We start from the raw sequence: 27,291 nt of genomic DNA, 5'->3' as shown, positions 1-27,291 counted from the left end.
TTTTTTTTTTACGTCATGAAGTGGAAAATAGGATTATAAATATAAATTAAAGCGTCTTTTTTATACATAAAGATAGGACAATTTAATAGCATATATATAGCAATGTTCACACGTACTACCACAAGCTATTTATGTTTAATATTTATTTCTAAGAGGAAAAGATATAACAACATAATAAGAAGGAACCTCTCAAAATAATGCTTGCATTCAGAACATTCAGATATTTAATCCCCCCCAAAATATGTTACATAATTCAAAATTAACAGGAAAGTATTTCTTAAATATATCAGAAAAATAAAATAACTCACATTATTTGAACATTTTAAAATGAGATAATGATGTTTTATTTTTATATGATGCAATATGTTCAAAGCTTATCCAGAGATTCTTTCATAAACTTTTATTTTAAAATCATAATGAAAAACAAGAATATCTTTTTCCTCTCCAGGTAAGAGAGAAGAATTTTCTCAGCTGGATACTGCTTTAGATGAGAAATTACTACAGAGAAAAGACTTTACATACCAATGGCTTCATACACAGGTTTGGGATTATGAAGCAGCCAGTTCCAGAAATACGAAGTGGTGAGGTCATCTCCTTTAAATTAGATTTTTTTATTGTAAATGTATCTTGTAAAATGAAACCTAGGTTAATTGTCTTAAAACAAACATGACTTTGTAGCTAGCAGCCAATACACATTTCCAGGTCCCAAACAGAATACCCTGTAGAGCTGGTTTAATCATTGTATAGATACTTCTTGTACAGTAATGATGAACTGTGGGGCAATCCAGAATTTATGAATATCTGCACAACTTTACTTGAACAAAGACAATGGTTTCCGTATTATAAAGAGCTTTGAAAAAATTGCCTATTGTTCATATGCTGTATAGTTGTATTTATGTAATTAGATCAACTGTAGTCTCATCTATCTTGTTATAATTGATTAAGGAATTAAAAAAAAAGAGAGAAAAAAAAAAAGAAGGCCAGCACTTTTTAGATAGAGAGCATGTGTTTGTATTTTATCTTCAAAACATAAACCCTACCCTTACATCTCCATGGCATGTTTCAGAAAAATGTTGCAAAAAACCTCATTCTGCAGTAATTTAATTTTTGTTTATTAAACAGTTAAAATTTCAGCGAAGTTAAATAAAAGGTTAATTTTATTCTATACATTTAATAAGAACATTTAGGCAATATAGACTGGTTAGAAATGCAATCTAACCCATTCATATCTTTTTGAAGTCATTAGTAGTCACAATGCTAAGTAGCTATTATAAAACTGACCAGTGTGTCAATATGCAATGAATCTAGTGTTAGTGATTTAGATATATTTTTATGAAAATAAAGTTAATTTTAATGAAATGAACTGCTTATTGTTATCATTTATTTGGAAAAATATTCCATATCTCAAAATTGTAACTGGAGGAAATAATAACTGGAGGAAATGCATTGCAGCAAATATTCCTCAGAAAACATTTATATGTCAGTCATGCTCATAATATTGAAAAATTCCAAATGGTATTTTTAAAGAAAATATTTAATGTTTGAATGACAAAATCTTGGCACTTTTTTAAAAAAAATCTTTAAAAAAAAGATTTTTAATCTTAATCTTTAATCTTAAAAAAAAGAACTTAAATCTTTTAAAAGAATATTTTAAAAAAATTCGCCAAGCTTCTGCAGATGTGTAATGTATTAAAATTTGTATTGACATTTGTCAAGATCCAATCTATGCACGTAACGAAACTCCCATTATCAGAACAGCTGATACACTTATCTAACTGTTCTATTGTTTTATTCCTACATAACATAACATGACAACTTATTTAATAATATCTACTAAGTATGAGCCTGACCTAGGCCAGCACCAGTGCTAGTAGGTTAGTGGAAACTCTTTCATCTCTTTTCTGTGAGTCAGGACCTATGACATATATTTTTATATTAATTGACGTGTTCATTTTTGGATGAAAGGAGCAATTCCAGGAAAAGATTATATGCAACTATTTTAGTGGACCCTGTACATTGGGATTTATGGAAATTTCCCTTCTGTATTTTTCACAGTAATCGTTTTTTGCCTGAATTGGATCCTGCGATATGCAATGGTAGACGCGTACAGCTCGTGGTAAGGACTTGTATTTGTGAATTTTTCAGAATTCAGCTAAGCCTTGATCATGCCTACTTAGTATAAAAACAAGCAGGAGCTTTTTTTTTATATTGAATCTAATTCTTTAATGTTGTCTCTATTTGGCAATCAAATCAACCATTGATGAAGATCAGAGGAAAATATATGGACAGAAGAGCCTATGTTTACATGTAAGGCATTGATTTCAAATCTGGTACTGGTTGTTGTTTTTAAGACCTCAAACATTACTGGGTGTTTTTTAAAGCTTTAACTCAACTTTTAAGAACAATTACATTAAGGACTGAAAGCATTTACTTATATCAATCAGACGAGTATAATTGTTCTTAAACTTCGTAAGATAGTCACATACCTACTTTATTCTTATATGCATAGTGTGATTTATTAAAAATAGAAGTAAATTTAAGATTTGCATGTTAATAAAACAGTCTTATTCCAAAAAATAGACTTATTCCTCTACAAAACTACTTATTCCTACCTTTTCTTTTTTTTTTAAGATTTTTGAACTGTTTTTCTTTAAAATGCCTTACACTCTTTTCACATTTCATTCTTTTCTTTACCGAGTTAAAAAAATCTGAAATGGGTAATACTGCCGTTTGATAGAAGGGGGAATATAAACAATTTAACAATTTGAAGATTTGCAAGATGAAAAAACTGTCAGAAGTATCCCAAAGTTCCTTTGATAGTGATCAGTGTAATGATGCCTGTAGGCCCACTTCTTTCATACATGACTTTTATAGCCTGATTAGTAGTATTCTTGTGGACATAAGCATGTGTGAATTTAAAAAGCGCAAAAATATTTAATTTAGCTTTATAAAGTTTTTAGTTATTATCTATATTTTCATTTGCCTGTATACAGTGGATACTTAATACTCTTACAATTGTCTATATATTTACATATTTCATGTGTCTCTCTGAAGAAAAATTAAAATGGGTCATTATTGAATTTTGTAGCAGTTATATAGATAAAATATTTTCAGCTTTTGATTTCAGTAGTGAGTGTAACACATTTCAGCAAATGTGTGTGTAGATATACACTCTCTATATTCATAAAGCATTACAACATTTTTGTTGCTGTGCATTATTGACAAAAAAAGCCATTAATAGAATATTGAAAATCATTCTACATACTGATGAGAATAGGAAATTATTGCAGTAAATTACAGGGGATCGCTTAAGCTAAATTTGTTTAACATAGAGAAAATCATGGTTTTCCCATCACCCTCCAGAAAAAAAAAGAGACATAATTTTAAATGCTTCGAACTTCAAATTTGGTGAAGGATGCAGACAAAGTCTTAGATTTTTATATAAAATACAATATATTGTATAAAAGACTTTTGCACAGTTAGATAATCCTATTCCTAGTTCTGTACTTTGAGGTTATATTGAGGTTGTATACCTAGTTCCGTACTTTGGGCAAATTGTGTGCTTTCTAAATTGTGCGTTCCTTAGCTACCACCTATGCAATAGGTATGAAATATTTCATACCAATAGGTATGAAAATGGGTGATCTCTTGATAAAACAGGTCTGAAATTCAATGCTGAAAAAAAATGTTAAGAGTTAGGGTATCTTATTTTCTTGAAGTCAGGTTTTGTCCAAGATTTTTCTCTGGAGTCTGCAGTCTACTGAGTTCAGTATATGCAGTCATGAACTAGTCTAGTCACTGGGTTTGGCTGGTGTGACCTGAGTACTTATTTGTTAGGTAAAGTCTAAAACAGTAATTGTTCTAATTTGAGCAAATCGTAATCTAATAATATTATCTAGAAATACACATTATGTAATTATCAGTAAGCATATGTGCATAGGTAGATTGTAACTGATATACAGTAAGCAGTTTTGTCCACAAAATAGAGCTACAATCCCGCAGCAGTATTATGTGGTGCGCCCACATAACTGGCAATGTTACAGGATTGTCACAGCTTTGCCACATAATTACATAGCTGTTCCACATGAGTCTAATACAGGGGAAAATGAATTAGGACATCAGAAAATAGAAGAGGGAAAAATGTATCTCTCTAATGTAGACAGCAATATTGTATAGGCAATGAAATAAGTATGTAGTTTGTCAACATAGATGGCTGGAGAATTATGTTTTAAAAATTTATATTTGCATTCTTGAATTGTGACTGTTGAAATGTGCACATACTCCTAATGCTCTTGCAGAGTAACTCAGCTAAAAACTATAAAATCCTGCCAAAAAATAAAAGTTACTATTCAGCAACAATCAATACCAAGAAGCAGGAAGATCACCGTCATTCTTTTTTTTTTTTTCAAAAAAAGAAATCACAAGAGGAAAATATTTCTGGGCATTTATAGCAAGAATATTTTATTCATGTGTCATATATGCCTTCTTAGTTTCCTGGCATAATAAAATTTCTGGTTTGTGCTGGTTGTGTACTTATTTTCCTATCTTTATTTGAAGATGAGTTTCCAAAATGCTCTATTCTGATAGTACTGCATTAATGAAGTTTATAGTTTACACTTTTGCACATTTCAAGAATTTAAGACTTTTTTTTTTAACTGGTACATGAAGCCATTTCAATATGAGCATATTAGCAGTGCAGTCTCAGCTGTTCTGGTCAGGAAATGACTGTTTAGGAACATGCAGTAAGCCGAAGACCTTATTTTGTTAATCTTGATAATTTTGCTTAGTGCTAATTCATAAGGGCTTAGGAAGGCATGCTGACCTGCAGTTTAAGCTGAATATTTTAAATTTAATATAATTTTGATGAATAACAAATAGAATAAATTTCCCAATTCATATTTGTGAAATATTTAAGATACCTAAGGAGTTAACCTATTCATTATTTATCTGCATCTTCAAATAATTAAGCTGTAGTTTGAATTTGAAAACACGTTACCTTCAAAGGGTTGCAAAATAATTCAACATAACAACAGACAAATGTTCAGATTCTGAGTTGCATTTGAGGTAAACATTCCTCCTGATTGACATTAGTTTCCAATTAATTAGGAAGAAAAAAAATGTAATAAAGTTAAGGACAAAATATCCAAAGAGATAAATATAAAGATCACTACAGATGGAAGTCTAAGACTGCACTCTGTGAAGAAGTGTACCAGCATCTTAGGTTGCTTCCAATTTTTTTTTTTGCTTTAACCTCAAAGGGAGATTTTAAATTTGCTTCAGAGGACTTTCAATCAGGTTCTCTATAAACCAGAAATTAAATTGTTTGTAGTAAATAATACAATTTTTAATATTTCTTTAACTATAACGGGATGAAAATATTTACCTTTATTTTATTGAAATGTGTGACATTTAAAGTCACAAAACTGGACAGCCCTGATGGGTATGTTGGCATATGATACACTAAAATTTGTCTGCTAGATGTTGAAGCTTCAGAATCCATATTGGCAGAGATTAGGTAATAATTCCATCGAAAATATATTTGAGTAAAATACCATGGCCTTTTGGGTCTTTGGAAATTGGAAATTAGAAAATGCTTTGCTCTGTTGAGAATAAGGTGAGCTGGAAATCTGGTTTGATCAATTCCATTGCTTTGAATTTCTCTCTGAGCATCACGATGAGCATTATTTCTACTAAAGGAAATCTAAAAGCTTTATATTTAAAGATTCTGAGCAAGCTTAAATGGACCATAAAAAAGACGGTGCAAAATAAGTAGAACTGATGGGAGAAAATTGTCACTCCTTTCCAATTTTCTTAATACTCCTTGGAAAAGAAAATAGATTATTAAAGCTAACAGCAATAATGCTGCTGCAATCCCTGTAAAACAAAACTGAAAAATTGTGGTCATTGAACATATAAAAGGAAAGCATGGAATAAACCTTATGGGCTAACACAAATGGTATATGACCACTTAGGAAGAGCATAAACAAAACTGCTGTATCTTTGGAGTTGATTTGAAAGCAACTTGAAGTTTTTAATGAATTTTACATTAAACAGTCACTAGGAAAAAAAAAAAAAAAGGAATGAAACAGGTCTCCATTTCATGTAAGTCCCTTAAGCTAAATTGGACTACAAAGCAATCTTGCTGCTTGCCTGTAGCTGTGCATTGCTTCTCCTGCTATAGTGAGCCGTTGCGAACAGGAAGCCTGGAGAGCGTCTCCTCCAGAGCAGCCCTCAACTTTCTAGCCATGGTGTTTCCCTAAGAAAAGGGAGCAGCAGGCTTCAGCCCGCAAGGAAGCAGTTGGGACCCAGACCCTCAGTTCCTAATCTAGCAGACTTGCTTCTAGGATAGTAAATAAAATCTTGGTGACATGACCTTACCACCAGCACTGGGCCTTTTTTTACTTTATTTTATTTTATTTTTCTAATGAACTTAGTATTGGATACCTGAGTTATGAATGGGGTTTGGGGCTTTTCATTCCAAGTAGAGGGAGGACCTGAGCTTCATCTTGGACTCCACTTCTGAAGTTCCAGGGACTGGAAAATGTAAATATACCCGTACATTCAGTACTTCCAGCTGGCTAGCTCTATGCTGGGGATTTTGTAAATAACTCTTCTCCAAAGCCTTATTTTTGCCCATGATTGTGACTAGCCCTCAGTACCTAGTCAACAGTATTGTTAGATAACTGCTTCTAGTGTTGAATAGTTTTTCATTTCAAGATAATGGAGCTCTTCTTGAGCAAATATACATATTTGCTCAATTTCTCCAAAATAATTTCTCCAATAATTTCTCCAAAAATAACAATCTACGAATTTACAGTGTGTGGTATCTTCTAGGTCAGTATTTCTAAGCTTTACCTTAACACTTTCACAAAATCAGAACACATTGCTAAAATGCAAGATGTTTTTCACTTCTGTTTTGCCATATTTAGATTCAGGTAACATGCCTAATGCCAAAATGTACTGCCACTGCACATTAGAAGATTATAATTAATATAATGCTCTTACCTAAATTATCATTTAAATGCTTTCTGATGGATATGGTTAAGTAGTGAACAACAAACGGATTAAATTACTTACTGGATCCTTGATTGATTGAACTGATACGTGTCCTGGATAAAACATAAATATTGCAGAAAATAATCCAATATGACATCTCTGGCATTCAAGTATATCTTAAATTATAGACTGGTCAGTAAATGATCTTAAGCTGTTTAAGGTTTCATCAGCTGTCTGCAAGATTGATTTTCTTCAAAATTACTGTACTAAAATGTTTTCTTTTGTTGTTGCACTGACTCAGATCACAAACCACAATTTTAAAATCGGCTCTTATTTACAAAAATGCTTTGACATAGTGCATTTGTTCAGCCTAAGCAACAATAAAGGATTGTGGTATCATTTTGAAGAAGGTTGTTTGACAGACCCTGTTTGTTTATTTGGAGTAATGTGAGCTGCATTCAGAAAATGTTATATTTTGTTTCATGATTGTGTATATTCTCTCCCACTGCTCCCAGGCAAGCCCTGTAAGCAGAGAAGACACAGATTTAGACCTTGTTTCCATGACCAGTGGAAGTGCTTTGACTCAGAACAGAGAAAAAAATAATCAGCCACACAGACATTCAGCAAGATCTGCAAGTAAGTTGTGGGGTTTTTCATTATCAGTTTTAAAGATCATTAAAATACTTTGGTAGAACTGAGTAGATTTGGAATCCCCAATAACACGTGTGACTGCTCTTTCTGTGTCTTTCTTACCTAAAATCTTCCCATAGTTTTTCTACAGTTCTGTTTAGAAACTGTCTCGTTAATATCTTCAGAATTTTCTCTTGTAATTTTAACCCACAGGAGGTCCCCTGTGATGTTTATTAAATCTTCAGACGGTTGATGTTTTACAAGATTATTACTTTTCTCTTAATTATAAAACAGAGTATTTTACTCGCAAAGTGCTTTTTTACATTCTCCTTCCACATATTACCAAAATAGGTTGTAAAGTACATCTTCTGTTAACTGAATACCAGGACACACATCCTAATCAAGTCACAGATTTTAATTATGCTGACTACCAAGTATGATGTAATACATTCTCACTATTGTACCTATTTACTATGAGAATCCTTTTTAAGCCATACCTTGTCTTTAAGATCAGTCTTCAAGTCTTACAGTCTTACAGTCTTTAAGATCATATAAATTACCAAAAGAATCTATATATGAAAAAGTAACCCTTGAAGCTCATAAAAAAGTGGTGTTTTAATTTGCATGTTTTGTTTTGTGTAGTTTTATTGAGGAAAATGTTAACATATTTGTAGTATTGCATACTGTATTTTGCATGTCATTTTTACACAAAATGAATTTTGCAAATAAATATCACTTCAAAACTCAAAAATGTACCTTATAGAATATATAGGCAATATTAAAAAGCAAGTAATATTTTTGAAATTCCTAAAACTGTATAAGCAGTGAATTTTCTTGAAACTTTTTACATCAAAATAGAAAACAGGTTGTTTCACAAATACTGTAGAATTTCTGCGTCTGCTTATTTTGATCAGAATTACTGACTTTTCAGTTTAAATTAAAATTGAATTAAAATTTAAGTATATAAAAATATATAAAAACACATAAAAATACTTATCTCTATTTTATGACATATTTCTAAAATACTTTTTGAATAAAAATTTATTTACATTATTTTAGCGCAGTAAAAGCGAATGCAATGTTGTTGGTGCTTGATTTCTGTTCCTAAAACTAAGCTAGATAAAAGGAGAGCTCTTAGTATAAGGTAGGTGCATCCATGGAGCGAGAATATGATTTTTTCTGTCTGCCTACCATCTTAGAGAGGAATGAATTGCATCCCAAATATTGCTGTTCCTCTCCGCTGGCTGCTGATGAAGCCCTACTATTTAATTTAAATGAGGTTCCTAATTCTTAGGTTCCTGAATTTGGGTGGAACAATTCTAAGCTATTAATGCCAAAACTTTCATTGTATTCATATATTCACAATAGGACATATACGTAAATCTTGAATAATTAAATAGTATATGGTACACTAATATCAACATATAATTACTGTCTAAATTGTAACTTACACTATATTGCTGTTGAGAAAAATAAACAAGAATAAGCCCTTTCTCTAAAGAAAGCCCAATAACTTGCCTTGTTTAGGAACTTGAATATGGTCAAGAAAACAAGTGCCATTTTATATTATAACTTTATAAAGAGGAGAATGGAAAAGGACCAGGAGGGAACAATCAATGGACAGTCATATGTATAAGAGACAGACAGTTTACTGTGTCTGGTAATCTATGTGTGTTATAGCAGAATACTTATCTGCTATAGCACACAACACATTTATTCTTTTTTCAGTTGTGCAGGAAATCAGGGGGGAAAAAGGGGGCTCAGAGTAATGTCTTCTGTCTTCTTATATACATTTCTGCAAATGCATCTATAAAAAATTCTTCATCGTGAATTTTAGAAGATTAAACGGTAGTGATACATTTAATTGTAATGTATATTATATATAAAACTAGACCTCACCATTATCTTTATAAAATATATGTGCAATATAAAGACATGTTAATGTTATTAGGTCAGTTTGACAGATAGTTTTGGTTTTCAATAATTTACAGTAAATTACCTCTGCGGTATCCTTAATTTGAAGATAGATATTTGCATTTATATTTTGACATTACTATTGTATTCATTATAAAATATCTCCCATGGAGTAATTTCTATTGGTTTTTCATTCTGAAATATTTAGTGAAGAATCTTATAAACTATTTTAATGAGTAGGTATATCTTGAATTAGCACTGAACTTGATTTACAGAATGACTTAGGAAAAAAAACTCTGACTTTGGAGTTGGTTGTTAAATCAAGTCTCTGTAACCCTTTTTTTCAGGAGAATTCAAACTCAATGAAGTGGCAAGATGTAATAAATAAAACTTTAAGTTTGATTTGCAACCTCCATTACCCTAATGGATACTCAAGATTCTTTTGAATTAGTGGCAAGTGCAGTACTAAATATTTTGAACATTCTGTCACAGAGATGCTAGTATATGAGAGATGTTGGTCAGAGACGTGGTATATGTTTTCTTTATGAAATCCGTAATTCACTAATTGAATAGTAAAATTGTTGAGGTGCTTCAAGCTGAAAACAATTGTCTAAAAGTACAAAATAAATGATTTGTTAAGTATACTTATGCTCTCTATATATATATAAATGTATATATGATACTGAAAGAAAACGCATTTTGAATACTTCAGGGAAATGGCTATACATGAATGACTGTTGTCATACAGACAAATGTTTCAGAGTTATTGGAGGGTTTTTTAAAAAGGCGAAATCAAGATTTTTTAGAAATATTTGAACCTAACTATGCCCGAATATGAAATACTTCTCATAGGCTTTATTTTTAAGGGATAGTTTTTTAGCATTTCTAAAATTAGACCTTGCTAAAGAATTTTAAGAATGTTGTCATTCAAAGTTACTAGTCATTTCAAAAAAAAAAAAAAGTGGTTGGAGTGAATTAATAAAAAGTTATACTCCTGAACTATCTTAATTCTGTTCTTTGCCGTAAAGATGTATTAAGGAAGCCGGTTAGCTCAGTCGGTTAGAGCATGGTGCTAATAACACCAAGAAAGGAAATGCTTTGGGCACAAAAGTTTAAGTAAAGCATTTGTGTATCTCAATTTAAGTAAGAAATTTAATGTTGTTCCATGTTGTATATTCTGAATATCCTGTGTATTAAATTGACTCAGCATTAGGGAAAAAAAAATGAGTAAAAATCCAACCTCGGACCCTAAAGGATAAGAGAGCTACAATTGTTCACTGAGACTAACTAGTTATCTAACTAATTTAGTGTCTTGACTCTAATGGTGGCATTTCAAATATGCTGGGTTATATTGTTTCCAGAATTCATGGTTATTTCTTTCTATTCCCTGGTACCTCTTTTTTGTTGTTGTTTTCTATTTCTTCAGGGCTTTTTTATCTCTCCATTTTTGTCCATTTTAATCTGACCAATGCTAAATCTTGATCTCTCTGTGGTACCTTGTTCCAATGAGTTGCGAAAGGAAGTATGTGTGTTTTGATGATTGTTTTCTAACTTTCAGCTTCACATTAGCTTACTTTGTTTCTCTATAAAAGGTCAGGAAAAAATATAGATGTGTCCCCACTTATGCCTTCCCTATAACATACATGTGTGGGCCGTCATAGTTAGTGGTTTGTTAGTCAGTGTTATGCAAAGTTTGAATATCAGTCCTACACACATCGTTTTTTTTTTTTTTTCAGGTCCATGAGCATTGGAATTAATAATAATAAAATCTGTTTGTGAGTGTAGTGATTCTGTAGTCAATTCTAAATTACAAGGTGGACTTGGAGATATTTTTCAAGAATTAAAAATTAATTAATTTTGTGATAACTAGATAGGAACGGATGAATTTTTCAGACTAATATCTAGCTGGTGACCATGATATGAAAATCATCAATCTCCTTTCAACTCCTGACTCTCCTAATTCTCCTAATCAGGTCCTCTCCAACCTGTGTTACGTTTCATCTATATCTTCTACATTGCCTTCCTATCACCACCATTTTCACAAAGCAGATTTTTTTTTCTTTAATTCTACTTCTTGTCTTTTGACTGTTTTAGACTGAGGTTATTCCAGAAGTACAATCTGAACTTTGAAATTTGAAAGTAGAATGTAGTGGGAGCTTTGTCTTTAACTGTAATTGAAAATACTGCCTGGAATTCTTTGTTCTTCTCTTCCCTGAATCCTAGTCTTTCAGAGAGTCTCTGATTTCGGTAAAATATTACTTTTCAGAAAGGGAAAAAACAACCCGTAGGCCTGAATCCTGTCATTCTTTAATCACCCCTATTTCTAAAACCAGCCCTTAAATGCTATCTTCATTGCAAAACATGTATCTGTTTGTTTCTCAGATAAATTCCAGCTCTGCAGTTCTGTTACTCCGTGGGATTAAATTAATGAAGTTTAATAAGGCCTTTCTTACAGGGGAAAGACTTAGAACTTTTATTGTCTTTTCTACTCTTTTATTTCAACTGATATTCTTTTGCCAATTGCCATATTTCTTCCTCCCTGATAGAGCTCCCTGCCTCTTTTTTGTTGTTTTCCTTTCCCTTGATAAATGAATCCCGCACAAAATCTTCATCTCTGTTTTAAGCAGTTCTGCATTTTCACTTATTTGGTAAATTCCTGCTTCTTTTCCTTCAACAGTAGTATTGTCTTTATTTTCCAGTTCCATAGCTGTTGTCCTTCTTTTAGGATCTCTAGACTCTCTGTTGTCTCTTAGGTCTTATTTTTAAGCTCTCTGTGCCTTTGTTCATATTTATTTGGGAGGTCTGTTTGGGGCCTTAGGGGGTGAGGATGGTGTTAGTTTTGCTTATACAATCTCCATGAAAAATTTGCCATGTTTCAGAAACTAAGACACATCTCAGAAACATGCAGTCAAATATGGAGGTACTTCTTTAGTAGTCATTTTAATGTTATGGCATTTACCTTCTTAGTAGACATACTAGATAATAGTAAACATAATATTAAAATTTAGTCTCTCTCCTTAAAAATGTGTAGAAATGCTGTACATTTGTAGGGGGTATTTACAGTGCTGATTACTTAATTTTCTCAATTAATAAAATGTTGATTCCAATTTACCTTAGAAATTAAATCTAGGAATCTAGGATAGCTTACAGAAGGATATCCTTCTGTAAGGATGCCCATCTGTAAGGATGCCCAATGTATCCATGGGCAAGATGATCATGTGAATGTCAGTAAAAGAGATTGTTCTGTATTATTATTTGTTTTTTATCCAGAAAATGGATACATAAAATGGATGACAAAATATTCTACAGCTCTGAAGTAGGTAAAGCTTACCAGATTTTTATACCTCACAGGAATTCATTAATATTTCCAATGCTTTGAACATATATACATTCAATTCAACATTCAATGTTCAATGATATCCTTTCCACTCAGATACCTTGTTATGCTTTACCATAGAAAAGTATAAAATATACTTCAGAAACAGAGCTGTCAAACTGTTTTACATTAATTCATAGCATAGATCTACATGGCATGTTAGGTTAGAATTGAACCCAGACAAAAAATCTTGCAGAGAGGTGAGTAGTTTAGGATTGGCACACCTCCGTATGAAGTTAACGTTCTTTAAGGACTTTCAAACTAAAATTCAGTTATTTGCTGCCACCTTACTGTGTACCTACACAGTAAAAAGACGAAGCTTACAATGTTAATGTGGTGTCACATCCATATTTTGCATCTGACATTAATATTGATATGCTCATTTAAATAATCACAAAAAAAATCATTGTTCTAGAAATGAATCAGTCAATACAATACTCCTTATGTTATTTTAAGCATGATTCAGTATATTGAACTTTAATTAATGTTCCATGTGTAAGAATGCACAGCATGTTTGAATTTCTTCCTGTGCTGACTTAGATGCTTAAACCTGCTTTTCCATGTAGGGTAAGTGAATGTTCCTGATCAGCTACATTTTATACACATGAGAGAAAATATTTGACTGTATATTTGACTAGATATATATTGTGATCATTTTCAAGTACCTATAGTCGTTCTCCATTTCCAATTGCTTCCTGACTTTTACAGTACAAAATACATTGTACTCTCTAAGGTATTATTAAATATTTCTGGACTATTTATCTGCAAACTATTCATTCATTTGTTTATTCATTATCCATTACACGTTATTCTTGCTCTGACCTGAGGATACAATCCCTCCATGAGCTGTTTTATTACATCCACAATAGTAATTGAGGATTTCACAAATATGGAAAGAATGCTTCTCTGCAACATTTCTATAAGCTGAGAAGGTATTTTTATCAGAAAGTAAAAGGAGAAATTGACTAATTTAGGTTAGTGAATTTGAATTATGCTATGACATATTTTTGTTAAAGTGGATAGTATTGTAAGCACTGTTATGAAAGTACAGCTACCATTGACTCTGCTATGACTGGTAGGTATCGGAAAAGCTGATACACTAATTAGGTACTAAAAAAGGAGAAATGCACAGTTCGCTCTTAAGAAAATTAAGTGGTTTTCCAAATATCTGCAAAATGGAGGCAGAAAAAGAATTCAGGGCAGTATTAGATCACCTAACCATGGGATTTTGCATCCTCTACTTAACTTCTTAGATTCTCCTGCCTCATCTACTTCACACTTTCAGAAACAACAAATGCAAGAAACAACTATACAAACTCCATTCATTCTTACAGTAAAAATGCCTAGAGGGGAAAAAAAAGTCACATAATTAAGATTACCAAAATGCAGACTTCAGTGAAAACATAGCTAAGAATTCACATTGAACTTCAGCTAAACCTTTTCCTAAATTCTATGGCTGTGTTTACAGCCATGTGTTTATTTTGTTAGAGGGTGTGCCTGAATGCTGCAGGGTTTTTATTTTTTTAGGAAAAGCAAGTAAAATAAAAATCAATTCTGAGACATTGATGCCCTCCCTATAACTTAGTTACCACTTGGAACCTTGGAATCAATGAACCCACCACAAGGATCTCTGTCATATGAGATAATAGTAAATAATAGTCACATTAGGTGTCATTTCTTGGGGAATATTTGTCAGGCAGCTTCAGAAATATTTCCCAAATCAGACTGGTGGAAGACTTAGTAATGTTGGAGAGTTGTTGTGTTGGAGGGCAAAAGGTTTGTCTGCATATTTTTTCCAAAGATAATATTTTTTTAAAAAAATTGTCTCTTGGTTTGCTGACTTTTACTTATTTCTGGTGTTCCCTAGTTCTTTTTCTCATAACATAACTAATTCTTGCTTCTGCTTCTTTAACTTCTTTTTCCAGACTAGACTTCCTCTCCCAATTCCCCGTTAGATTTCCTTTCCAAAGACCCTGTGCATTCCTATTTCTGTTTCCACAGATCCCTATCTATTTTTTTCCTTTTTCTCTTTATTTGGTATTGTACCCATAATTATAGGTTATTCCAAGGAACAGTTATTCCTTTAGATCCGTTATCTAAACTAGGAAGTTTAAATATCTTCCAAGTTTATTTAACATGTTTCGTAGTATTGTTTAGGGAGATCTTTTGTTCAGGCTCCTCATCTACTTACTCTTGATTCACTTGCTTATCATTGCCCATATTTCCTCTTCTTTTAATTATGTCAATTCTGAGAGGTAGGGCCAGTCTAGTGCCACTTAATCTCTATTCTTTATTGTGTCTCAGGTCACTTTTATGAATTCAAAACTCCCTTATTTCCTGTGTTTTCTCTCTGCTTTCAATGTCAGTCAGGTTGTCAGGTCATTGTAGCCTCTTGTGCTTGCTGTATCAGATTATTGTTATTATCTGCTTGCCAAATTAGCCCTAGTTCATCTCATCGTAACCCCAGGTCGGTCTCATTTCTCTCAGGTTTTAATTGCAACTCTGCCTGTTCTCTCAGTCTCCTGCCTATAGGAGCTTTGGTTCTTATCCTCTCCATGGTTCCTGCTCACTGGTAGCTGGGTTCCATCTGACACAGGGAGCAGATTACGAGGAGGCTCCTAAATTCCCTAGCATGACCTTCAGTGTTATTTTTAGGAACAGTGGCACTTAGCCACTTGTAGCATCACAGGAAAACGTATTCTGTATTTACTGATATTTTAGGGAATACGGCAAAGAAAAAACAACCAAAAAAAGAAGTCTCTTCTACTTCTCCAAACTTCAATTTATTGTATATTTCATCTAATATGGACAGATCTTAAAGCAAAGACTCCATTACATGACAGATTTTCAGTCTCTTCCGCAAAGGGCAGCATAAATATCTCACGCATTCTTTTTCTTAGAAGTGTCTAATCTTACACAAATCTTTGGCCGAAGGCAAGCATAAAAATTCAGCCTAAATGATCAAGATTTATGAAATGGATAAAATTTATGAAAAAATATGGATCAAAATTTATGAAATAAAGATTGTAGAAATTCCATCAATAAATTCCATCTTTATAACTTTAGAATTTTAATTTATAACTTTTAAAGTTACTGTTCTTGAAAATGCTTATGTAGGTGAATTCCCTTAGATGCTTGAGTGATATGTTTTTGATTTGTGTATGTAAGTGATGACACATGATCAAGTTAGAATAATTTCAGTGTTTCTAAATTAAACATATATATATAAATTGTTTCTATATAGCGCAACTAAAACCACAGATATATATGATTCTGACTCCAATATGGCCATAAATAACAATACTAAAAACATCTAAAAACAGATTATACCTAAAGGTAAAAAAGGTTTTACCTTTTTTACAGACCTACTGAACCAAGGTTCTTGCCAGAGCTTAAATTGATGTAAACGCTTTGCTGCTAAGAATTCGTTCTGGTCACTTTCATTAAAATGTTGATCTTTTTTCTCCATGCCTCCTTAAGATGTATTTGCTGTTAAGTAATACAATATGGTAAGGACTTTGAAATAAATTTTCTATCCCTATCCAGACACACAATGTTAGGTGGATCGATGAATACCCTATGACGTATATTATACATCATAAAACTTCCATCATAACCTGTTTAACAAAGCTTTTCTTCTTGGATACCAAGAATTTCATTCAAAGCATTTTACATATTGCATTACTTATCAAAACAGAGGATATGTAAACTTTGACATTTGTTAAAATACCCAGGCCTTAACCAAAAAAGACCAGAACAAATCAATAGCAGAAAACAGATTAAACAACAGAAAAGGGACTGCTTGAATATAAGAGCATGTTCACCAAACCCAAGACAAGCTTTCAGCACGTACTCAAAATAAATGGTTATTTGGTATAAGCAAGTATCTGACTATATCTCTAAATATACTGGAGCTTCACAAAGTCAAAAGTTACAATTCAATTAAAGTATACTAAATTATTATTACAGCTTCAATCTTCGAAAGCCTGGTTTGGGATAAAAGAAATTAATTTGCTTTTCTTGGCTACGATTTTTTTCCCATAAGTAGGTATTAGAATAACTGTATATCATGTAAAATTATACTTAATACACTTGCCAGATTCTATTTAATCATTGTATCAATAATGCTAAATAATATTATTATTTTATGGTTGTCAAAAATATCAGTACTACATAAAGTAAAACCAATGTAATGCTTCTAATTTATACTTACATGAAAGCTCGAGAAATATGAGTTTGCTATTGCCTTTGAGTAGGACTAGTTACAAACATACTCACAGAATATATATAAAAAAGTGCTATAATAGTAGCACCTACAATTATTCATAAATCACAATTTACTTATGCAAATGTGTATATATATATATATATATATTTATATTCATATCAATGAAGGATATGCCTTACAGATGGCATTATAAATAACAGCAAAATAAGCATATTTTGCTTATTATTATATTATTCATTCTTTCATTTTTGTCACTCAAAACCTTCTGATAATAGATTTCTTTTTCATTCATATTTACTGATACTTGAACCACACATTTATAAGAAGCACTTCACATTTTATGGGGGAAAAAATGTGATAACTGCAAATCCACGCTTGCAGGAGCAGCTGTTCACAATGTCTCAAAGCAGAAATATTAAACATCATTAGTAATACTATAAGATAGAGATGTAAGCCCTCAGAGGGAAAAAAAAAAAGAAAAGAAAATAGAAAGCATATTCTGAAGAATGTTCTATGAAATATATACCTGAATTTCAACCTGGTCTTGCAGCACTTCAGGTATATATTTCATAAAACATTTAAGAAATGCAGAGTGTTTTCGTTTCTAGCAGTTATCGATTTTTTGTATACGCTTGTTTTATTTTCTATATATTGAAGAAACTTTCTATAATTTTCTACCCTTTCTTAAAAGAAAAAAATATCCTGACATGGTAAAATTGCTCATTTTCTTGTGTAATATTAAAACCATTAAAACCAACAGTAAGTGATGCTGTATGCTTAAGGAACATTTTTAGCTTCAATCATTTACTTCAAAATGACATTACTAGTTTCTCTTGTCTTCTCTTGCCCCCTTAAATTCCAACCATTTAATTTGGAATATTTATTGGAATATTTCTCAGGGGAAAAAAATGCCTGGATTGCTGTTTTAATAATGTAAAATTAGACCTGTTTTCAACACGACGATTGGCAATAACGTAACTAGGCTTTTATGCCACTCTGACTCAGAATTTTTTTGAGAATTCATCTTAAGGGAAGGTTGACTCTCCAGACCAACTCTGTCATATATCACTCCAGTGGAAGTGGTAACTGCAAAGCAGTGCTGGTAATTTTACCTATCTCTTAGTACTCTTTAATAGACATCGAAGAACTTAATCAGAAGAGTCAGCAACCTCATGTCCATTTCAGAGATGAGAAGACGGGAGAGGCAAACAGAATGATTTGCATTATTTGCACTTTATAACAAAACTAACTTTAATTCTAGATTAGTTGCACATTCCCTGCAAGTTTTATTTTATTTGGTTGAAAGTGCTGAAGGAGTGTGTGAAGAAAGAATACAGAGTAGGCTATAATTTGACTAATTTGTCCAGATTGCTATTATATAGCAAATTTAAAATGCACCCTAGGAAATTTATCCAGCACTTCAGGATAGATAAAGGAAAGGTGAGCCACAGCTGCCAGACTTTCAGATCATCCTCTCTGAATTGCAAATCCTGCATTCAAGGGAACATAGAGTCTACACTTCTAGATTATCTGGGAATTTGAAAAAAAAAAAAAAAAAAGTACTTTTAGGCTGAGAAATTTATCCTGCCCCATAACTGAGACCACAAATCTGCAAATTTGGGTCTACAAATCCTGAGTGATGGTTCTCACAGACATATAGAGCACTGTTTTGTTAGGCAGCTTATAGACACTGGAGGTTAAAAAGTTATTGCATTTTTCTTATGAAATATATGAATATCCTCTAAATAATGCAGAAGTCAATTACAATTAACAAAATAAAAATAATAAATCTGTGAACTTCTGACCGTGAAGTTTAGACAAGCAAAGTTCATGCAGTAACAGACATAGCTGTCATTCTGCCAAAATACAAAGATATATCATTAATTTATAAAGATTTTCCACTAGTGTCTTGTAACAAATTACATCATTTTTTTTAATAAATGAGTTATAAACATTTCATAGTAATGGAAGTACAATATATTTCATCTAAAAAAATGTATACAATTATAAGTAGAAAACAAAAAGCCCTACATTTACAGATTAAGTAAATCATTAAAATAAAAGTTAGCAATACAGAGTTTTAAGAACAAGTGAAGTTATTAGTCAAAAAAAAAAAAAAAAAAACGGGTTTAGGCAATTAGAAGGTAGTTGACTTCACATTTTGCTAATTTGACACTATCCCTTTTAAGCTAACTTTCAAATTTATAGCTATTTTTGTTCTGATATTTACATTTATTCTATTTTAAAGTGAATGTAATAAAAATATGTATTTCATCAAAGTGCAGAAATAAATAACTAGCATATCTAACTTACTTCTATCATTAGTATAAGCTTGAAGATAAGTCAGTACCATGATTATATTAGCCCCAAACTTCTTTTCTCGTTTAAACATATAATAGCCACTTCCTGTTTTTTAACCAGGAACATATTCCGTTTTCTTAATTCTTTGCTATATAACAATGCCTGCAATTTTAGAAAAATCTCTTTAAATTAAAAAAAGGCAATATGGCAATATTCTTAATAGTATTACCATATTAGGATTTACTGGATTTATTTATTTACTTTTACTAAACTAGCTACTAAATTTACTGGAGGATCCCAGCCTTCTATGAATATATTATGGCTCATAGTCAAAATAATTAATGAAATGTTGACTATTAAAATAAATTAAGTAAAAGCAAGAAATCTGGATCAGTTATAAAAATGTACTGCCATTTTAGACCTTTATCAGGTAGACCTGGAGTTAACTATCTATTTGAAGGGAAAAAAAAAAAAAGTTTTATGTAGAGTCATTAAAAAAGAAAAAGCAGAGGTTACATTGAAAACACTTGAAAGCTCTTAATAGCAAAAATAAAGGACTAGTTAGTATGGTAGTTAGTGTAGTACAGCTGCAATACTTAGGAACTTTAAAAAGAGAAAGGAGTAGATTGAGAAAAGCTCCTGATATTTGTAGCACTATGGAAAAGCATCAATGAGAAAATATGAAAGGTCGTACTCATTAAGATTTATAACTGTGTTGCATGTAATAGTGACTAGAGTTATATTAAGTCCATATTATTTAAGAAATCCATTTTAATTTTTTGGGACTATTTATTGTGAAAAGGTGAATTGTCTATTAAAAAGTATTGAAAAGTTAAAATATATATAAAAAAAATGCCCAGTTTATAATGTCTGTCTGTGATAGGGAAAAATACATTTACAAAATATGTTTCATAAACTTAGATACAATAGTAGTATACATGTGTGTACCGATGTATTTATATATAAAATATATGATCTCTGTATCTATCAAATTGCTATACTATGAACACCACACCATGTCATTTTCTTGCTGACTTTAAGTTGTGTTCCACAGATACTTACATTATTATACATGACTAAGAAAGATGTTTCTATATGTAAAATTCTGGTTTGTGTAAAACAAATATCATAACTTTGGTCAACATTACTAGTTATTTTGTACATTTAAACACTTGTCTTAAATACTTTGTAGAAATTAAATTACTCAACTGTTTCTATCTGTGAGAGCGAATGTGGATATTTCATTTATTTCTGTGTGCTCTCAAACTTGCTTTCATCAACGTTTAACATAGTGACTTCTAAGGAGAATACTTTGATGGCTTTTATACATGAAATATATGCTTTATCTGGACTAATATATTAAAGCAATAACTGGTTAAGGAGATGAACTATAGAAACTTGTTTTCTGTGCACTTGAAAGACTTCATGGCATTACTATTTCTCTGACAAAAGTGCTGTGTATCCCTATATGTGTTGGAAATATTTTCAAAATGGACAGGTAGTGACACTTTTTTTTTTCTCATTATTTTCATAAAAACTTTGTTTTAAAATATAATACCTTGTATTACTTTTAAAAAGAGTGAGAAAAAACATAATTATAAAATACATATGATGTCATATCAGAAAATGAATAGCTTATAATTATATTAAAAATAATGCCTTTTTTTAAATTTCATGTTTGTTTATTGTTTTATAGAAAAGAGTGTGTCTACTCCAGAAAGATCACATTTGGGGCCATCTCATAAGGAACGGATATCATTTCGAGACCATCCGGTGCAGCTCAGCGGAGGATGGGGATCAGGAAAAAAAAGGCAAAAGCTTAAAAATATTAGTTGAAAGTTGGAGAATATTTACTGGTTGAGTTAATTGAATTTTTGGTTTCCAAAGCATGTGGAGAGCTGTTTCCTTTTAAGTCTGTGAATATCAGTTATTTTAGGATTCTAGTTTGTTACCCATATATCTAATTTCAGTTAACTACAATTGACTTATTTTTATTAAACATGGGTTACGGTGGGCTTTTTTTTCTTTTCTTTGGTATAAATATCTTATATCTGTCAGTAAGTTATCATTATTTCTGTTTTGAATTGCTTGTGCGTTCATGTGGCGGGGAACACAGAGTCGATTAATTTGTACAAGAATTGTTAGAATGGAAAACATGGAACAAGTTCAGGCTTGCTTACAGGAACTGTTTAAGATGTTCAAATGTAATAATGGTTCGTGCTTATAGGTTGTATGTCATATATCAAAATGCTAAATCCTTGTTTTCTCATAAATAAATAAATACTTGTAAACTGGCTTAAGCAGCCAGCAATGTCATTCTTGGAGAAGTCTATTTAGAATATTTTACTGAAGTTGCAAAATTTCACAGCATCCGATAAGAATAAATGATGGTGATCCAGCTCTCTTTTCATAATAATACCAAAAAAAAAAAAAAAAAAAACCTCTTGAATTTTCTTCCTAAATTATGGGAATAGTATGACAAAGCAACCAATTAAAGTTGTGCATTTTTGAAGATTTGCAAACTTCATTTTTCTTCTAGAGGAACAAAAGAATAAATACTCTAATTTTATGCTGGACTAGTTTGACTTTGCATATAAAAGACACTTGATAACCCAACTCAGATTGTTCACATAGCCAAATTCCTTCAGACTCATGCATGGAAATGCTTTGTGGTACAAAAGGCAAAAGAAAGAAACAGAAGAAATGCCGTTTTTATTGTTTATATTACTTTGAGATAGAAACCTTGAAATGGGTGCCTTAGTCATTACATTCAGTGAACACTTCATCCACATGCAAGACAGCAAAGGCCCCTTGATTTCAAAGACTAACATTAAGTAATGTTTTCCCGTTAGAGGATAGAAGCTAACTGAATCTGGAGAAATCTGTCTTTGGTTTTTGTCCATATCGTGAAGCCTCAGCCCCCTGCAAGCTGAGAGAGAGGTAGGGAAGCTAATGGGGCTTGAAACTTCAGCCGGGGAAGAACATAAATTCTTATGTTGCGGCTGTTTTTGAAAATGTGCTTCAATTCCATATGACATTGTTTTGTGAGGTGCTTTTTATGGTAACGGGTACATATGACTGTGGACTGAAAGCAGTTATCGCTGCTTTTTTCGGTGCTTTTTTTTTTTAATTTTAGATACTTGCATTTATTTTTACTTTCAAAGATGGCTGTTTCCATGGAAACCTTCTGGTATTGGAGGTGATAACTTTAATACTTTGCTATTAAAAAATAAGTAAAAAATGTGGGGGTTCATTTGAATCAATGTGCTGGTTTTATTATCATTTAAAATATTAAAAGTCAGTGCTGCTTACTTCAGAAAGGATGTAATTCCTGTTCTGAGGGCCTATGATCAATGCAAGTGAGGACCTGGCTTTAGGAACCCTGCTTGACATCTGCAGGGTATAAAATGTCATTAGATGGTTATATTATGTGATTTGTTTCCCAATGTATGTAGTAAGTGTTAATCTGATATCCCACTCGGCCATACGATGCCTTTGTAATGTCACCACACAAAGCCTGGTGTTCCTGTGGTCTCAGCTGTACCATCAAGGATATTGGTTCTGAAGGCAAAACCTTCTTAGTTAAAATCCTGCCATTACGTGTGGCAGTGTAGCCTGCAAATAGATGCACCGCTGTTTTTAAGTGTGTTAACTAGAGATCACACTGCAAAATCAGGCAGTTTGCACTATATTTCTTGCAGATTATTTCCTCATTACATCTAGGGTGTGCATACAACATACTGTACAACTCCATGGCTATGAATAAGGGGTATTTGTGTTTCAGAATTTATAAGGTTTTATTATAGTATAATAATAATATCTTCATAATATTGTATCATATGGTTCCTAATATATGAGTATTAACATTCTGTAGTGTGTAAGGACATTTCTCAGAATATCTAGTAAAGATTCTGAATTCGTAAGGTATTATAATTATTATGTAATAAAAATTCACTATATAAATGTTCATACCTGATCTCCTTTGCTCTCCAGATGTTTCTGAAAGTGAAAGACCTCCAAACCTAAATAAAATATTTTCACCGCATATTTTTAAAGCTTTTGTAAAGAAAAAATAGCAACTTTTTAATGTACAATCCACTAAGTTAAAAACTGGAGTGGCAGTATTTTGTGGCATGCCTTATCAGTTTCATAGTAACATGCCTTTTCAGTTTTCAGTATTGCTGAATTGATAGTCGTGCATATGTTAAATAGCATACTCAAGAGAAATTGTTGTATAGCATGCCAAAATATGTTGCTGTCTTCATTGCACAACACTGCAATGCATACAGCATGTGATGACTTATGCAAAACATTTAAGATTTCCAGTGCTGAAAATATGGTGTATCCGGTCAAATATGGATAAAGTGCATTTTTTTAATCTAGTAAAAAAGAGTTTTATTGCTTTCAAGGACAAGCAGAAGCAACCCTAAATCTGGGCAAAGGCTTGCTGTTCCCAGTCCTACATTCTGTAAAGGCAATGGTAAACACAAATGTCTCACATGGTGGTATTTAATGAAATGACTTTGAATCCTATCCTGCACAACAGAAAGCTGTTTTCTGGGGAGTTTTTTTTATTCTTCTTCTTTCTCAGGTTTTGTTTGGCCTTTTTTTTTTTTTTTTTTTTTTTTTTGAATTACCCAGCTAGAACAATTCACATTTAGGATAAGTTTCCTTGCAAAGTTACTTTGATAGCAGTAGTGGGTAGAATCATGGGAACTGGGTGGAAATGACAAGAATGGCCCATCAAAACCTGACTCATAAATCCCAAAAACTTTCTTTCTTTTTTTTTCTTTTTCTTTTTTTTTTTTTTCTGAATGTGCCGCTGTCTTTGTGGTACTCAAGATTTCACAATATCTCCCTAGCCTCATATGGCTTCTCCAGCGATTTTTTCCCTTTTTTTTTTCTTTTATTCTTCTTCTTTTTTTTAATCCTTTTACATAACGACATAATCGCTTAAAAAAAAAAAAAAAAAAAAAAAAAAAAGTTTCCTTGGTGAAATTTTAGGAGGGGGGGAAGGCATCCACTCAAAAGTAAGAGTGAAACAACCGAGCTGCGTTTATGCGCTTAGTCCTTAAAGGGCGTCACTCCCCAAATCGAACTGGAAAACTTTGGCTTTGCGTGAGCTCGGAGCCAAACCGGGACGTGACTGACTCAGCTCTGCACGTGGGTCCGCGTTGCAGAAATTTATTTTTCAAAAGCTCAGTTGCTTCAGCGGCGATGTTAGGATCATCACTACCTGCTGCAAATATGCGTGTGTGTGCATGTGTGTGTACTCTGAAGAGGTGCACGCAGAAGAGGTGTTAATGGTGCTCAGATAACCCTCATTAGAATGACAAAACCTGCCAATAGCTGATGTGTTTCTCACCAAAAAAACGGACGGATTTTCCTCTTAGCGTGTTTAGGCACTTTTTAAGCAGTAGCCCTGCTGAAGCAAAAGAAGGTTGTCCAAAGGGACTTAGGGTTCGAAGAGATCTCCAAATAGCGAAGGTATCTGTTGGGCAGACGTTGCTCTGGTGCAAAGAGGATAGAAACCCCGTGTTGATTCAAGTTGAGCTGGTGTCGCGTTTCGGCTCCGAAGCAAATGATTATTATTCATTGCTTATAATGATTTACTAACTCTTGCGGGGATTAGAGAGGAGCGCGCTGAATGTAAAACCTACATGTTTCAGAAATATTCCATGAGCAGAGTCCAAATCCTGCCTCAGGCACTTGGGTGCGAAAGTGCTGCCTGGTCTCCCACTGCAGCAACTTCTCCCTCTGTGAGGAATGTGCTGGATTAATGTACATTTGATTACAGTGTCACATCATCACGGGCAAGGAAATATGTATTTATGGAAGTACATTCTTTCTTTGACACACACTGAAATCACTTCTTTTTGCATTAATGGAAGCCAGGCTAATATTCTGGTACACTGCAATACCTTAACTTTTTGCTTTTTTTTTTCCTGTAATAAGAAAAACCCTTATGAAAAGTAGTTATTACTGGATAGCCCTAAAAAGGCAGGAAAGGAACGCCACTGCATTATAAATGATTGAGTTGCCAGATTTCACATCTGAGATCCAAGCTGTTTGTACTTAGCTGTGCTAGTTAGGAGGGGGAAAAAAAGAAAAAAAAAAAAAGCAACTTTGTATCTTTGTATTTTGATTTGTTTCTTTATACAATGAACATGAAAGTAAATGAATTACAAATTAACTTATTTCATTTTATAGACCCTTCAAAGACATTAGCTGAGCCTAGGGGCTCTAACTGGTAGTCTGTAGAAAGAAGACAAACCAGGATCACCGCTGACTTCTCCCATGTGCAAGATCTTACAGGGAAAATTGAAATCTTGGCCCACAATGACCTCCCAAGAGCCAGTGTGATATTTGTGAGATGGTTTCAGGACATAGGTCTGGCTAAGGAAGAAATGGGAAAGCCCTTCTCTCTCACAGACATGTTCCTGGATATGTCCCTAGTGAGAGAGACATAGGTATGGCCTGCAAATAACTATAGATCCCCCAAGCAGCAGATGGGTCTTGTGGTGACCTGCTTCATTCTCTGGTTCTCAAGGTTCCGGGTGGGCAGGAAAGAGCTGACCAGCTCTCCTCAGCCTCAGGATGCTTTGGAGATGCCAAGGCATGTTGAAGGTGAGTAACTCAGAAAAGAAATCATCTCAAAAAAAAATCATGATGTCCAATGGATAGACACTGGTAGTTCAAAGGGAATTAAATAGAAATAGTGTTTAATTTTCCCAGACTGATTGTCTTTGCAGGAAATGGAAATGAATGGCATTTTAAACTACTTTCTTGTTTACAGAGCAGATGGACAAATAGATTTTCTTATGTCAGCATAGGATGGAATTCCTTCATAGATCTTTCTACTGACAAAATAAATTTTCAATTGTTTTGAAAACAATGGTTGATGGATGTTTGAAATTAGTGACTTTTTTTCCATCTAAATATTAAAGAATCCTCTCTAACAGATAGATCTAACTGAGCTGCTGAGCACTGGCTGAAATGCAGTGCCCATCTCCTTAATAATAAGAGAGAGCCAACAGCATTTAACATGTTTAACAGCCGATGCCGATTTGGCAAGGGTTAGGTGTGATCAGAAATGTTTGTTAACAGCTGAGGGTGGGGTTTTCTGTTAGAATTCATTTATGGGATTAGCTTTTTTTTTTTTTTTTTTTTTTGAGCGATGTTGGGACGTTGCTTGAGCCTCAGCACCAATAAGTGACAGCATTAGCTGAGCCACAGCCAAGGCGCCCGAGCTCCTTATCCAGCGGTATCCGTGCAGAAGAAGCTTTTTAGGAGAGATTGCTGTTGCTATTTAGTTAAATTTCTACTAAACAACAAGCAGAAACACCTCTCTTTTCGTGAAAATATTCTATTATTGTGACTCACAATTTTAAAAATGGAATATAAGGAAAAAATACTATTTTTTTCTTGCGGATGTGCTATTATTATATACCTATATACGAGGTGCTCCTTCCTGCTTTCTGCCACCAGCACCGCAGGTAGCAGATTCAAGAGATTATTCACTTCAAGAATGCATAAATTCCACTTCGGTTTGCCTAATAGGTTACTTATCATTCGTGATTATCTTTCGTGATTTAATCCAGTTCTCGGGTAATTTTTCTTTAAGCAATGACCTTAATGTGGAGGTGTGGGGGAAAGAAGGCGATCCACGGAAAATAAGCTCTGTAGATGTTGCACTGGGCAAGCGATGGGAGAGAAGAAAGCAATTTCTTTCCACACAGGCTCAACCAATTGGTAATTTCTGGATTTCGGGTGGCTTATTTTCTTCTTTCTTCTTTTACTCTTGGTTTGCAGCTTGTACAAAAAAAAACAAAACAACAAAAAAAAA

At 32.8% G+C, this 27,291-nt stretch overlaps 1 protein-coding gene across 1 annotated transcript in view; it reads left to right on the top strand.

Annotated features, from left to right (window-relative positions):
* LRRIQ1 (leucine rich repeats and IQ motif containing 1) overlaps nucleotides 1-21,869 on the top strand; it is a 102,470-nt gene extending 80,601 nt beyond the window's left edge. The window contains exons 23-26 of the mRNA XM_088532947.1: nucleotides 449-581; nucleotides 2,056-2,116; nucleotides 7,512-7,632; nucleotides 21,142-21,869. Coding sequence (XP_088389073.1) covers nucleotides 449-581; nucleotides 2,056-2,116; nucleotides 7,512-7,632; nucleotides 21,142-21,281 — 455 coding nt within the window. The 3' untranslated portion in view covers nucleotides 21,282-21,869. The remainder of the gene's footprint in view (nucleotides 1-448; nucleotides 582-2,055; nucleotides 2,117-7,511; nucleotides 7,633-21,141) is intronic.
* The last annotated feature ends 5,422 nt before the right edge of the window (nucleotides 21,870-27,291 follow it).

The sequence above is a fragment of the Tinamus guttatus genome, unplaced genomic scaffold (genome assembly GCF_059628265.1).
Source record: "Tinamus guttatus ecotype Peru unplaced genomic scaffold, ASM5962826v1 Tinamus_guttatus_pri_ptg000472l, whole genome shotgun sequence".
Taxonomy (NCBI): domain Eukaryota; kingdom Metazoa; phylum Chordata; class Aves; order Tinamiformes; family Tinamidae; genus Tinamus; species Tinamus guttatus.
Note: the sequence above shows the minus strand (reverse complement) of the source record. Positions and strands in the feature narration are given on the sequence as shown.